The sequence below is a fragment of the Eubalaena glacialis genome, chromosome 13 (genome assembly GCF_028564815.1).
Source record: "Eubalaena glacialis isolate mEubGla1 chromosome 13, mEubGla1.1.hap2.+ XY, whole genome shotgun sequence".
NCBI classification, from domain to species: domain Eukaryota; kingdom Metazoa; phylum Chordata; class Mammalia; order Artiodactyla; family Balaenidae; genus Eubalaena; species Eubalaena glacialis.
The window spans coordinates 79,171,461-79,183,524 of NC_083728.1; the positions used below are offsets into that span (position 1 = coordinate 79,171,461).

General features: G+C 55.6%; 1 protein-coding gene across 3 annotated transcripts; it reads right to left on the bottom strand.

The window, feature by feature from the left end:
* Window positions 1–490: 490 nt before the first annotated feature.
* Window positions 491–9,650, bottom strand: PRSS36 (serine protease 36). Of its 3 annotated transcripts, none has more exons than XM_061208519.1 (15): window positions 9,614–9,650; window positions 9,278–9,313; window positions 9,055–9,090; window positions 8,665–8,827; window positions 7,943–8,223; window positions 7,494–7,660; window positions 5,568–5,817; window positions 5,329–5,458; window positions 4,728–4,984; window positions 4,494–4,642; window positions 3,826–4,063; window positions 3,572–3,713; window positions 3,031–3,296; window positions 2,832–2,953; window positions 491–2,568 (listed from the first exon to the last, which is right to left on the bottom strand). In XM_061208519.1, the coding sequence occupies exons 1-15, from the start codon at window positions 9,648–9,650 to the stop codon at window positions 2,290–2,292; spliced, it is 2,553 nt and encodes an 850-aa protein (XP_061064502.1). In that variant the 3' UTR covers window positions 491–2,289. The 3 variants fall into 3 exon arrangements, with proteins under 3 accessions (XP_061064502.1, XP_061064501.1, XP_061064503.1); XM_061208518.1 differs by having other exon boundaries at window positions 4,479–4,642; XM_061208520.1 differs by lacking the exon at window positions 2,832–2,953 and having other exon boundaries at window positions 3,218–3,296; window positions 4,479–4,642.
* Between the last annotated feature and the right edge of the window lie 2,414 nt (window positions 9,651–12,064).

Below are 12,064 nucleotides of genomic sequence, written 5' to 3' on the forward strand. Positions count from 1 at the left end.
ACGAAGAGTAGCCCCTGCTCGCCGCAACTAGAGAAAGCCCGTGCGCAGCAATGAAGACCCAACGCAGCCATAAATAAAGTAAGTAAATAAATTTATTAAAAAAAAAAAGACTGACTCGGGAAGGGGTCTAAGCTGGGGTGGAGGGGAAGACCCTGGACACTGTGGGTAGGTTTGGGTAGAGGACAGGGTATATTAAATGTTTGTGGGGGATGACATACGAGTGACTGACTGGCTATGGGTGATCTCGGGTGGCCTCGGCCTGCAGCGGCTTGAAGCAGGATTTCCGTTCTCTGGCCAGAGACTGAAGTCAGGCCATGGCAGTAAGAGCGCTGAATCCTAGCCACTAGACCACCAGAGGACCAGTGGCCAGTGACAAGGCCCTGTCCCGTCAGCTGTGATGGGAAATGAATTTCCACAAAGAGACGGAAAGTAGTGAAACAAGTAATGTGTTTATTAGGAGGAAAAAGGGTACGTGTGGATAGACACACGGGTGGACTCAGAGAGAGAGTCGCGCCCTCATGGGTAGTTTGAATCACTTATATGGGGCATTTCTTCCAGGTTTCCTTTGGCCAATCATCTTGCTTTCTCTGCCTCTGAGTCCGTACTTGGTTTACCTCAGGGTCCTCCCACGTGTACGTGCGCAACTCTTAGCCAAGATGGATTCCAGCAAAGAGGTCTATGGATAGGTTGGCATCACTTACTGTGGGGTGGCACCCCCTCCTTTTTGACCTCTGAGGAGCCTTTCTGCGCATGTATAGTCGGGAAGGTCTCCTTGACGTCGAGAATGAGACATATATGGTCTCTTATCTGGGCAGGGCTTAGCTCCTCCTCCTCCTCCTCTTCATCTTGGAGTATCTGCCCACAGGGGACAAACTCCAGCTACTCAGCCTGGGGCCCATCTATCTCCTGCCTCATGGGGAGCAGGTAGGGGTGTATGTCCCTGTGGAGATTGATGCAGGGGAATATTCTCTTTGGGATCTGGCAGCTGACGATAAGCCAGGCCCGGGAATTCCCTGGCTGTCCAGTGGCTAGGACTCTGTGCTTCCACTGCAGGGGGCAGGGGTTCGATCCCTCGTCAGGGAACTAAGATCCTGCATGCCATGCAGTGCGGGCAAAGAAAAAAAAAAAAAGATTAGCCAGGGCGTTTAAGAACCTCTGCCCATCTTCTCAATCTCCCAAGAACTTCCAGCTTCCCTGTAAGGTCTCCCCTCCCCAACCTTCTGCCTACTCAACTCAGAGATGGTGACCCCAGCCCCAGAGGTGACCCCTCTGCCACCCTCAGCACCCCAAGCACCCCTCCTGCCCTGGATGGGTCTCCCTTTGCCCTTATTCTTTGCTAGAACCTCTTCTATGACTTGTTCCTGATCCCCAGTCCATGTGTTCCCCACCACGTTGGGAGCACTTCATGCGCTTGTCAAGGCCCGAGCTGTGCCGGGACTTAGCAGTTAGCAGGGAACGTGGTTGAATGAAGGCAGGGAGGTGCACTGGTAAGTGGGGTGGGCGGAGGTAGTGAGATGTACATATAGGGGACTCTTGATGGGGCCCAAACCCTGGGGGCACTGGGCAGGATGTGGTGGACCCTTGAAGGGTACAAGTGTCATGTGTGTGTACTGGGGACACTGGAGGTGAACACTCTGGGGCACCATTCATCAGGGTATGTGTATGGGGGAGGCTCCGTGCGGGTACAGGATATGGCAGACAGACCCTGGATTCCCAGACTCCTGGACCCTTCCTCTGACCCTCACCCCTAGTCCTTCTTGCTCTGGGGGGAGGGGCAGCAGGGTCCAAGAGAGCTAGGGCTGAGGTGTCCAGCAGGTGCGTGCTGGGGATGCTGATTCCACTGGGGAGGTGACACACACCCAGCTGGCCCCTCGACCTCCCCCGCCCTGGGGCAGGAATGAGGGACAGACGCCACATTATCAGGGATACATTTTCTGGGAGCCTAAGGCCTGACTCACAGAGGCCCAGGAGGGAGAGGCCCGCTCCCTGGGGCTTCCCCCGGTCCCTCAGCCTGCCCCCAGCAATGCCACAAGGCCACGTGTGTCTCTGTTTACACCTTTGTGGTCCGCTGGCTCCCACTGCCCTCAAGCATGCCAGGGCCCATAATAGCTGGGCACTGAGGCCCAATTGTCTGAAGCCGATGCAGTCTAGGTGGGTGGGGTGCTCTGGAGGTTCTGGGTAAGGGAACAGAGCCGGTTGGGCCACATTCCAGCCCCACCGGGCCGGGAAGTAGAGGGCTGGAGGGGGTGGGGGAGGTGAAGGGGAGGTGGCCCAGGGACCCAGGCCGCCTCAGCCCTGGATCAGGAGGGTCAGTAGCAGCAGGAAAAGAGCAGCTCGAGGGGAACCTGAGGCCCTGGCCATGTCAGGGGGACAGAGGTCGCCGCCTTCTGGGAGCCAGTGGGGGAAGCCACTGGGGGGCAGGAAATACACCTCCCCCACTGTCTGGGAGATCCAGGTCTCTTCGGGTCCGATGGCGGCAAATAGCTCCCTGCTGCCTCGAATAGCCATGCCCACGAGGACCCAGGAGCCTCCCTCAGTCTGGCACAGGAGCGGAGGTGCTGAGGTCACCTGCAGCATCAGAGCCAGGACCAAAAGGGTCTCTTACCCTTCCTTCTGGTCCCCTGCACCTTCTAGGGCCCAGCCACAAAGCACTGCTTGTCTCCATCCTCAGGCATCTTGGCCCCTGGTCTCTCTCAAGGTTCAGCCAGGAAGCACTGCTTCTTCCTATCTGAGACCCAGCACCCAAGAATTCCAACCCTGCCCTCTCCCTGGTGTCCAGCTGCCCAGCACTGCCTCTCCCCTGCCTGGACCAGGATACCCAGGCTCCGTACCTCACACCTGTCCTCCTGCCCCTCTGCATACAGGACACAGAGAGTTCCAGGGGGCAGAATGCCCTGATAGAGGCAGTGACAGAGTCGTGGTGTCAAGATGGAGACAGCAGCAGCCACAGGGACTAGAGAGAGGAAGGAAGGTTGTCCCAGGGATTCTGGTGTCCAGCCACTTCTCACCTCCAGGACCCAGGGCTCTCACCTCGGTCCTGGGGGTCCTTCCAGCCCAGTACCCAGCAGCTGGCCCCCAGCGGAGTACCCCCTGGGTGAAGGCAGATGGGCAAGGCTGATGGGGAGGGCTCCACCTGGGAGCTCAGCTCCAGGAGGGCCAGGGGGGGCCGAAGTCCCAGGTGCCGGGGCAGGCGGATGCTGATGACCAGCCGGGATACCTGGTGGCTCTGTGGGAGGGGGCTGGCCCCAGCCCGGCCCAGGTACACTTCAATATAAGGCACTGTTGTAGAGCCCAGCCTGTTGGAACAAGGTCCAGTGTCACTTCCTGTTCCCCTCATTGCTGATAAAGTCCTTCCCAGTCCAGGGGAAAGGGTGGAATGAATCTCCAGGGTCATTCCACTAACTCCTTCATTCATTATTCCTCCTTCCAAATCTCTCTTCTGTCTCAAAACACTTCGCAGCAATTACCCTGTGCTATAAAAGCCCTAAAGGGAGAACAAACCTCTATTGAAAGAGTCCTTTGGCCCATCTCCCAATTTTTCCCTCTTGCCAGGGAGATGGGTGAGACCCACCTGAGGATACAGTGAGTGGCTGCCAGGACCCAGCCTGGGGCCACGAGGATCCCAGTGCAGACTCGCTCTCCAGCTACATGCACCTCTGCCAGCCAGGGCCACAGGACCCCCATCAGAGCCGGCTCTGGCCGCAGTCCACAGGCTAGGGAGAGGAGGCGACTCCCTCAGTGGGGGCCCAACAGCTGACCCCCAAAGCCCCTACCATGGATCTAAGCACTCCCAGGAGCCCCTAAGCCCCAAAGGCATCTCCTCACCGCCATGCTCTGTGTGAGGGGGACAAGTTTGTGTCTCAGTCTCCTCCCCCTCAGGGCCCCAGTCCCAGGCCAGCTGGTCCTCCAGGTAGGCTCCCCGAGTCACATGGCTGATCCATGGGCCGTGGGTCTGCAGCGGGTAGAAGGCTCTGGGACGCAGGCAGTCACTGGGTAAGTTTCTGATTCCAGCCAGGAACCAGGTCCCCTCTTCCCGACATAGAAGGCTCCAATGAGAGTAGTTCTGCAGCGAGAGAGTGTGTGTGTTACCAGCCTCTATGTGTGTGCCAGTTGATGAGGGGATACCAAAGGTCCTGGGGCTTTCCTGGACTCCACGCTCTCGCGTACTCGGACATAACAAATCCCACCTCCTCCAAGCCAGGCTCCAATACAAATCTGTGTAATAAGTCGGCCCTCACTTTAGGATTCTCTTTAAACCTAGAGGTAGCGAAAAGGCCCGCCGTGCGTCACGGCGGCTCTCGGGCCCCCCCCCGCCAAAGTCCTTCAGGGCCAGGCTTCGCCCCAGCGCGTTCTGGCCCCGCCTTAACCCCGTCTCCGTCCCCAGATCGCCGAGCCCGGTTCCCTTCTCTCTCAGGCCCCGCCCCCAGTCTGCCCCTCCCTCCTACTCAGACCCATGGGCCCCTCCCCCCGCCGCTCACCCAGCAGCGGCCCGCCATCTCCTCCTCCTGGTAGGCGGGGCAGAGAACTTGCGGCGGCTCTCCCGGCGGCGGCACTGACGCCCCCTGGCGGCCATACAGGCAATGACACCACCAGACGCCCAACAGCTCCGCCTCAAGCAGCGAACCGGCTCCGGGCGCTGGTTCTGGAAGAGAAAGGGAGGAGGCCTGCGCTGCGGTGGTGTCCGGCCCGGCTCCGCCCCGCCCGGCCCGAGCCGGGCCCCTGCTCACCCGTGTGGCCCCAGCGAGCCAGGCGGCAGCGGCTCCCGGGCAGGAAATAGTGTTCTGGGTGGGGTAGGCACACTGGCTGCGGGGCCGCGCTCAGGTTCACGGGCGCGCGCAGCTGCAGCAGCGCCAGGTTCGAGGCGTCGTCCCACGAGGCGTTGTCGTGCGGCACGAGGCGTGCCACCCGCTCCGCGCGCGGGCGCGAGGGCAGCATCACGCGCCAGTTGTCCAGGTCGCGGGGCGGGAGGTCTGAGCTGATGCGGCTGCGGGATGGGGAGACTGGGGACGTGGGCTGGATCCCGCATGCTCAGCTCTAAACCTCCACCCGTGGCTTAGACTCTGGATCTCCAGGCAGGATTCTGCATCCCCGTCCTGAGACCTGTGCACTCAGACCCCCACCCCCCAATCCTGGGTCGAATTCGTATTACCCCTCTATTCGCCCCTGAGAGACTAGGACCCCGATTTTTGAGCTGGATCATACACCTCCCAATGGTACCCCACTCCCCTACCCCTATCCTACCCAGGGGAAGGGCTGGGCCAGTTAGATAGTGTCTCAGACTGATGGGGGAAGGGGCAAGAATCTGCCTGAGACTGGGTTTTCACTCACCCCGGAAAGCAGCTGGCAGGTGCCAAGACCCAGCTTTCAGACACCAGTGCCCCATAGCAGGGTCTGGATCCTGGGACCATCACCTGGGCTTCCCAGGGCCAGGCCCCTGGCCTCGAGGCCTTCCCGCACTCTGAGGGGTGAGAGGCCTGAGTGAGGGGGCTTCCTGAACCCCACGCAGTTCCCACCTGAACTCAAATCTCCCAGATCCAGCTGACATCCAGGGGTCCTGCCCCCCTCACCTGGCAGGGCGATGGTGCAGTTCTCATCCGTGGGCTCGGGGAGACCTGACTGGGGCTCCGGGGACTGGGTGGGAAAGGCAGGGCCAGGCTCTGAGCCCAACACCTGTTCCCTTATCCATGCCTCATAGGGAGCCACAGCAGTGAAGACTCCGGGGCGGTTCCTCCGTCCACAGCCAAAGCCAAAGCTGGTGATTCCCGCCTGGAACCATCGGCCACCTTCCTCGCAGACCAGGGGCCCCCCAGAGTCTCCCTGATGATAGATGACTTAGTGTCACGGGATCAGCCCAGAGACCCACCAGCTTATACCGGACCACCTTGCAAAGGTTCTACACTTCTTCTGGTTGGCCCTACATACAGCCACCTTCTCCTAGAAACCTTTGTTGGCTGTGCCTTGTCCTCTGTGATCCCTACAACTCTAAACAGAAGAAAGCCTTGTAGAGTAGAAAGGCTGATGAGCAGTCAAAGCCAGGAGCACCAAGCTAACGCATTAAAGGCCATGCCAGAGAGGCCTGCAGGTCTCACTCAGAGCTAATGATTCTTGTTCAATAAATAGTTCAAACAAACCCTGTCTTTGATTTCTAAGTTGTTAGAATTCCTTGTTAAATTTTTAAAGTAAATCAGAGATGCCAGCAATCAGGAGGAAAAGGCTGTTGGAAATAGGCTATTAGAAAAGCATCAAGAAGGGACAGTTTGAAGGCAAGTAAGGAGGAAGAACTACAAGGAACAGACACTAAAACAAGGGTTCTGGGGCCATTTAATGCTGGGGCATTGTCCCTAAGATATCACTATATTCCAGGTTAGGCACCTCTGTGACCCGAGGAGGGTTACAAAGAAGGCGCAGAATCATCTAGAATTGTGCTGTCCAATATGGTAGACACTAGCCCCATGTGGCTATTTGAATTAATTAAAATTAAATAAAATTAAAATTCAATTCCTTGATCACACTAGCCACCTTTCAAATGTTCAATAGCCAGTGTGGTTAGTGACTATCATACCAGACAGGGCAGATAGAAAACATTTCCATCATCATAGGAAGTTTTATTCGACAGCACTGGTCTAGAGGAAGTTGAATTGTTGGCAGTCCTGTTCAAGAAAGCAGGGATTATGTCCCTAGGTCCTGGAACTTCATAACTGGGAAGGACCCTGAAAACCATCTAGCCTGAATCCCCATCACCACCATGCATGCTTGAGTGCCCTCAAAACTGTGTGCCATTGGAGGAACATTTCTGGGGAAAATGGTTAAAATATATCATGTTTTGGCCTTCAGCAGGTTATCTGGAAAATTCCCTTCTGTGAAGGATTAATTCATTTAAAAAAATAACTATTTGTTGAGTATCTACTAAGTAATAGGTGCTGTGCTATAGGCTAGGATATGGGATAATAATATAATGATAATAATAATAGTAATAATAATAGCTAATACTTATTTAGCTCTTACTAAGGATCAGGCACTGTTCTAAATGTTTTTTACATGTACAAATTTATTTAGTTATCATAATGATTAATAAATCATATGATGATTTATTTAATCATCATAACCTCCCGACGAGGTTACTCCCGACAAGTAACACTATCATCCCCATCTTCCAGATGCGAAAATCTGCACAGAGAGGTCAAATAACTTGGCCAAGGCTATACAGCTAATAAGTGGTGGCACTGACTGAGCTTCTAACCAGGCTAACACTCCAGAGTCTGGCATGTGACCACTGCACTATACTGCCATCGATAATAGTGCCCATTTGTTGAGCCCCAAGTTCTGTCCATTTGTAATCTTCACATCAATCCCATCCACTGGCAATCTTGCCCTCTTTTTGCATATGAGGTTCAGAAATATGAGAGAGATGGGATTTGTCTATTACTCATACTGCTTCCTATTGGTGAGGGCTCTGCCTGGCCCTTCAGGCAGGTGCGGGGGCCTCCCCTCACCTGGCAGGTGTCCCTGCGGCCCTCTGGGTAGCCAGCACACAGCATCCCTGGCAATAGCTGGAAAGTGAGATTGAAGGGACCAGGCCGGCTGTAGAGACACTGACAGGCAGCTTCTCCCAGCAACCTTAGCTCCACTTCTTGTAGCACCCAGGGGAGAGGCAGGGGGTCTGTGGGCAGAACCAGAGAAGAAATGCTGTGAGTCAGGAATGCAGCCCCCTGTTCCCCAGGGCTCAGCTTGGTCCCCTCCAGCTGCCTCCCGGACATCTTTGTTTCTGAGCCCACCACGTCCCAAACCAATGTCCCCTCCTGCTCCTCTCTTCCTACAGTCTCATCTCAGGAACGGCCCCATCAAGCGTCCAGTGCGGGCTGCCCTGGGGCCCCACCTGGTAGCCTCCACCCCCCCAATAACCCACCTCCTGAGACGCCCCCCCCCCCCGCGCCCCATTCACCGGCCTCCTGGACGTCCCCCCAGCCCGTGGCCCAGCAGGCGGTGCCGTGAGCGAAGCGGTGCGAGGCGCGGGGCAGGCAGACGGGCCGCACGGCGGGGCCCAGCCGGGCGGGAGAGGCCAGGCGCAGCAGGGCCACGTCGGCACCCCTTTCCACGCCGCTGTAGTTGTCCGGCACCAGGATGGCGGCCACCGCGCGGACGTGCGCGCCGTCCAGGGGCCCGTCCTGGGAGTGCACGCCCAGCACTACCGACCACTCGGCCGCGGGCTCCAAGGTCCCGTTCCTGCGCCGAGGCCGAGGCCGGGGTGGGGTTAGGTGGACCGCATGGAGGGGGCAGGCCTCGTGGGGCTGGGGGCTTGGAACCAGGGAGAAGGTGGGGTCAGCGGGAAGCCAGGAGGGGCGGAATCCGATCCAGATTCGGGGCTGGGGCGACCGAGGTTGAGACAGACTCCCGAAAGGGGGAGCAGCGGTTGCGATTTGGAGGTGCTTGACGGGGGGCCTGGGAAAGATGGAATTCAGACTCGGATATTTGGTGGAGTGGTGGGCGGAGTCTGCTGGCGGCCTCACCACACCCCGAACCTGGATACCCCGCAGAGCACTTAGCTTCAGGAGGGCGGGGAGGCGGGGGTAGCTGGGCTTCAATTTAGCCTTGAGTCCGCGGGACCCAGCTGCGGGGCGGGCTTGGCTTTTGAAAGAAAGGGGCTGGACGTGGGCGAATACTCACGTCACGAAACAGTGAGCGGCCGAGAGGACCCAGGACGGGGCGATGAGGGAGCCCCCGCAGATGTGGCCCCCGCCCTGATGCAGGCTCACCTGCCACGGCCAGGTGCCCGGCTGCGCGTCTGAGCCCCCCATGATTCGGGCAGAGGGCTCAGGGCGACCGCAGTCTGCAATGGGATACCGTGGAGGTCATCACCTGCCCCTGTTCCCCAAGCCAGAGGCCCAGGTAACTCAGGGCAAAGCCCCACCCCCCAATCCACTTCAGTTTGCCCCCGAACAGGGAACAAAGAGAACCTGGGCACTTCTAAGTTTCTGATCATTTCCACCTCCCTCATCGCTTAGCCAGCTTTCACCTCCTTTAAGATCTGAGGACCAGCCCCCCACCCTTCCTTACCCAGATCTTCAGGTTCTTCTTGGGTAGGACTGAGAGCTGGGAATCACAGGGTAAAAAGAGGAAGATATTGGTGACATCCAGCCCTTGACAGTGCCCAGCTGCCATCTTCCTACTTTCCTCTTCCCCAATTCCCTGCCCTCTCAGCTGCCCTGCCAGCACCCATGCTACCCCTCCCATCTTTTCTGCCTCTGTGGGTGATATTCCCCTAGTCCAGCTGCCTTACCTGAGTCCTGGAAGGCTCCTGGGATGGGGCTTATGGCTGGAAAGATGGAGTCAGGAAGAGGCTGGAGATCTATTCTTACAATACGCCTTCCCTGACCCCCTCCCCCCAAGCTTTACAGGTACTCTATCCCCCCATGGCACCCAGGCCTCCTTTCCTCCTCCTCTCATATACTATTCCTTCCCCTCCCGACACCTCACTCCCACCTTCTCTGATGTCCTCCTCCCCTGCCTCCTCTGACACCCCACTCCCCAGGCAGACCCCTGGAGTCCTGCTTTCCAGCTCCCCAGATGTTAGAAGCCAGGCCCCTTAGAACCATGCCCTGTCCCCTGAGGTTACCAAGGATCGCAAGTGGGAGAAGCAGGTGCTGGGACATGGTACATTTGAGTCAGCTGGAGGCACAGAGATCGGTGAAGATCTGCTCCCTGCCACAGCTCTGTCTCTGCCTAGGCAGCCCGTGACTCCTGATGGTCCCAGGGACAGCCCCACCCTCCCTGGCTGGAGCCCATCTCTGGGAATCTGAGTGGATCTGGGGCTAGAAGGAGGAAGTAAGGAGCCTGAAGTCCCCACCCAGAGTCCTGTGCGCGTCTCACGTCTCTAGAGGCCCAGTGTGGGTGTTGGGGGCAGGTGTCCTCGCTCCAGGACACTTACTGGGTGGGAAAACCTGCAAAGGCGGAAGGAGAGGACAGCCAGGGGCTGGGAGGCCAAAGTTCTGGGTCCTTGGTGAGGCAGGGCTGCAGGTCAGCAGTGGCCCTTGGGACAGAGAAAGTGGCCCCTCAGTGGCGTGACTCACCTGAGACTTCATCTCTCTTTGGGGTGTGGCTACCCCAATGGCTTGGCCTTTTCTTCTCACACAGCTCTGGTTACTGGAGTTGCTGGCCAGGTCTGGGACGGGAGCCCTAGGGAATTCGATCCCATCCCAACAAAAGGATCACAGATTCCGGCAGGTTGGGCAGGACATAGGATTCTGGGAGGGGGCTGGGCAGGCTGGTAAGGCTGAGAAAGACTCCACCCTTCTTTGTGTCAATGTAAGTACTCTCAGGTGTTTTGTCACTTACTCTGTGTGACCTTAGGAAAGTCACTCAACCCATCAGTATATTCAGTAGGAGTCTACTTAAGAAATATGGTGCCTCTAAGAGGAATTGAGGAGAGTTTAATGAAGGAACTATTTACAGAGGTGTAGGCAGGGAACAGGGAAACCGACAGGGATGGTGAAGCACCCGGGGGCTAGCAGTAACAGAGAGCCCCGCCTGAAGAGGCAAAGAGAGGGAGCAGATACTGGAACCGGGAAAGAGAGAGCTGGGCTGTAGGAGAGGGCCAGCCAACAGGAGTGCCTTCGATGGAGGAAGGCAACCTTTATCAACCTGTGGCTCAGCAGGGAAGGAGCTGGGAAAGAAAAGTCCCTACCTCACTCTTCTCCTACCCTCTGATCACCTGCCAGCTCCTCCCATCATCTGAAACCTACCAGAAGTCAGAGTGCAAGGGAGCCCATGATGTGGTCCATAAAGGTCACTTTCTGGGGGAACAGATCAGGATGGAGAAGTGTGGGGAATGGAAATGGAGGGTCAAACAAAAAGTATCCACACAAATATATCTATTTTCTTATCAATAACATAAGCTAATAATAACAATACTCTATTAGTCCAGTTTCCCTAGAAAACAGAGGCCTAGGCAAAGCCTACATGCTGTTTCTTTTTTGGGAAGTACAATCCCAGGGCAGCAAGAGTAAAGGAAAATGAGAAGTGATCAGGGAGAGAGGAAATGCAAATACAGAGACCCAACAATTGATTGACTGGATTCAACTGATAATCTTGTTAACTTTAGCTAGTCCGTGGCAGGAAATGAAGGTCAACCTGGTGGTGTGAAAATTACTAAAGGGAAACCTCACTGAAATGGAGTTGGGAGGCCAGAAGGGGGAGCTCTCATGCACATACTACTTGATGTCAATAGAGTTCCCTACCGGAAGAGACATCGCTTTGCATCTCCAGCAGGAAGTGACACTACTTTTCTACCCCCAGCAGGAGGAAGAAGGATTTTCTCCCTGCCTGGCAGCAGCTCAGCCAATGAGAGACTGTCATAACTCAGCCAGTGAAAAGCCACTATACTTTGAACTCCCAGTTTCTTCGAATGGACTTTTTGTTTATAACAGCACCTCCAACTTCCCCCTCTCCTCTATAAAAGAGTTAACTCTCCTTTGCGCTACCTGGCTTGCATGTGGTTTGCCATAGTTGCATGTCCCGAATGGCAAATCTTTGTTGCTCCCGAATAAACCCATTTTGCTGGTAAAATAACTGGCTGTTGTATTGTTTTAGGATAACAACTTCAGACTTGTTAACACAATCCTCGGGTTTCTAAGTCTCCCCCGGCACTCATTTGTAGGCATTTGCCCCTCCAAAGATAAAGAACCAGTCATTTGTTCAACAAACACTCAGAAAAATGAGGCATGGGAAGAAAGAAGGTAGGAAGAAGAGGGTGTGGAGAGTGGCTAATGCAAAGCATGCAAGCCACGAAGACCCTCACCTACAAACTGCTTCCTCCAATTCAGCAGTTAAGTGTTTTGGTCTCAGGACCTCCTTAGAAATCTTAAAAATTATTGAGGAATCTAAAGAGGTTTCGCTTATGTGCCTTATATCTATCAATATTTACTGTATTTGAAATTAAAACTGAGAAATACTTGAAATACATATTAATTCATTAAAAAGAAATTCATTATGTTAATGTAAATAACATACTTTTATGAAAAACAGCTACATTTCCAAAACCAAAAAAAAGGTGAGAAGAGTGGCATTG

Excerpts from the sequence above, each read along its gene's own strand:
- PRSS36 (XM_061208518.1), bottom strand. The coding sequence starts at position 9,650 with ATGTCCCAGCACCTGCTTCTCCCACTTGCGATCCTTG. Across the intron at positions 8,828-9,054 it reads AGAAGAACCTGAAGATCTGG|ACTGCGGTCGCCCTGAGCCC; the intron begins GTAAGGAAGGGT and ends ATCCCATTGCAG. Across the intron at positions 5,459-5,567 it reads CTGCACCATCGCCCTGCCAG|AGTGCGGGAAGGCCTCGAGG; the intron begins GTGAGGGGGGCA and ends CTCACCCCTCAG.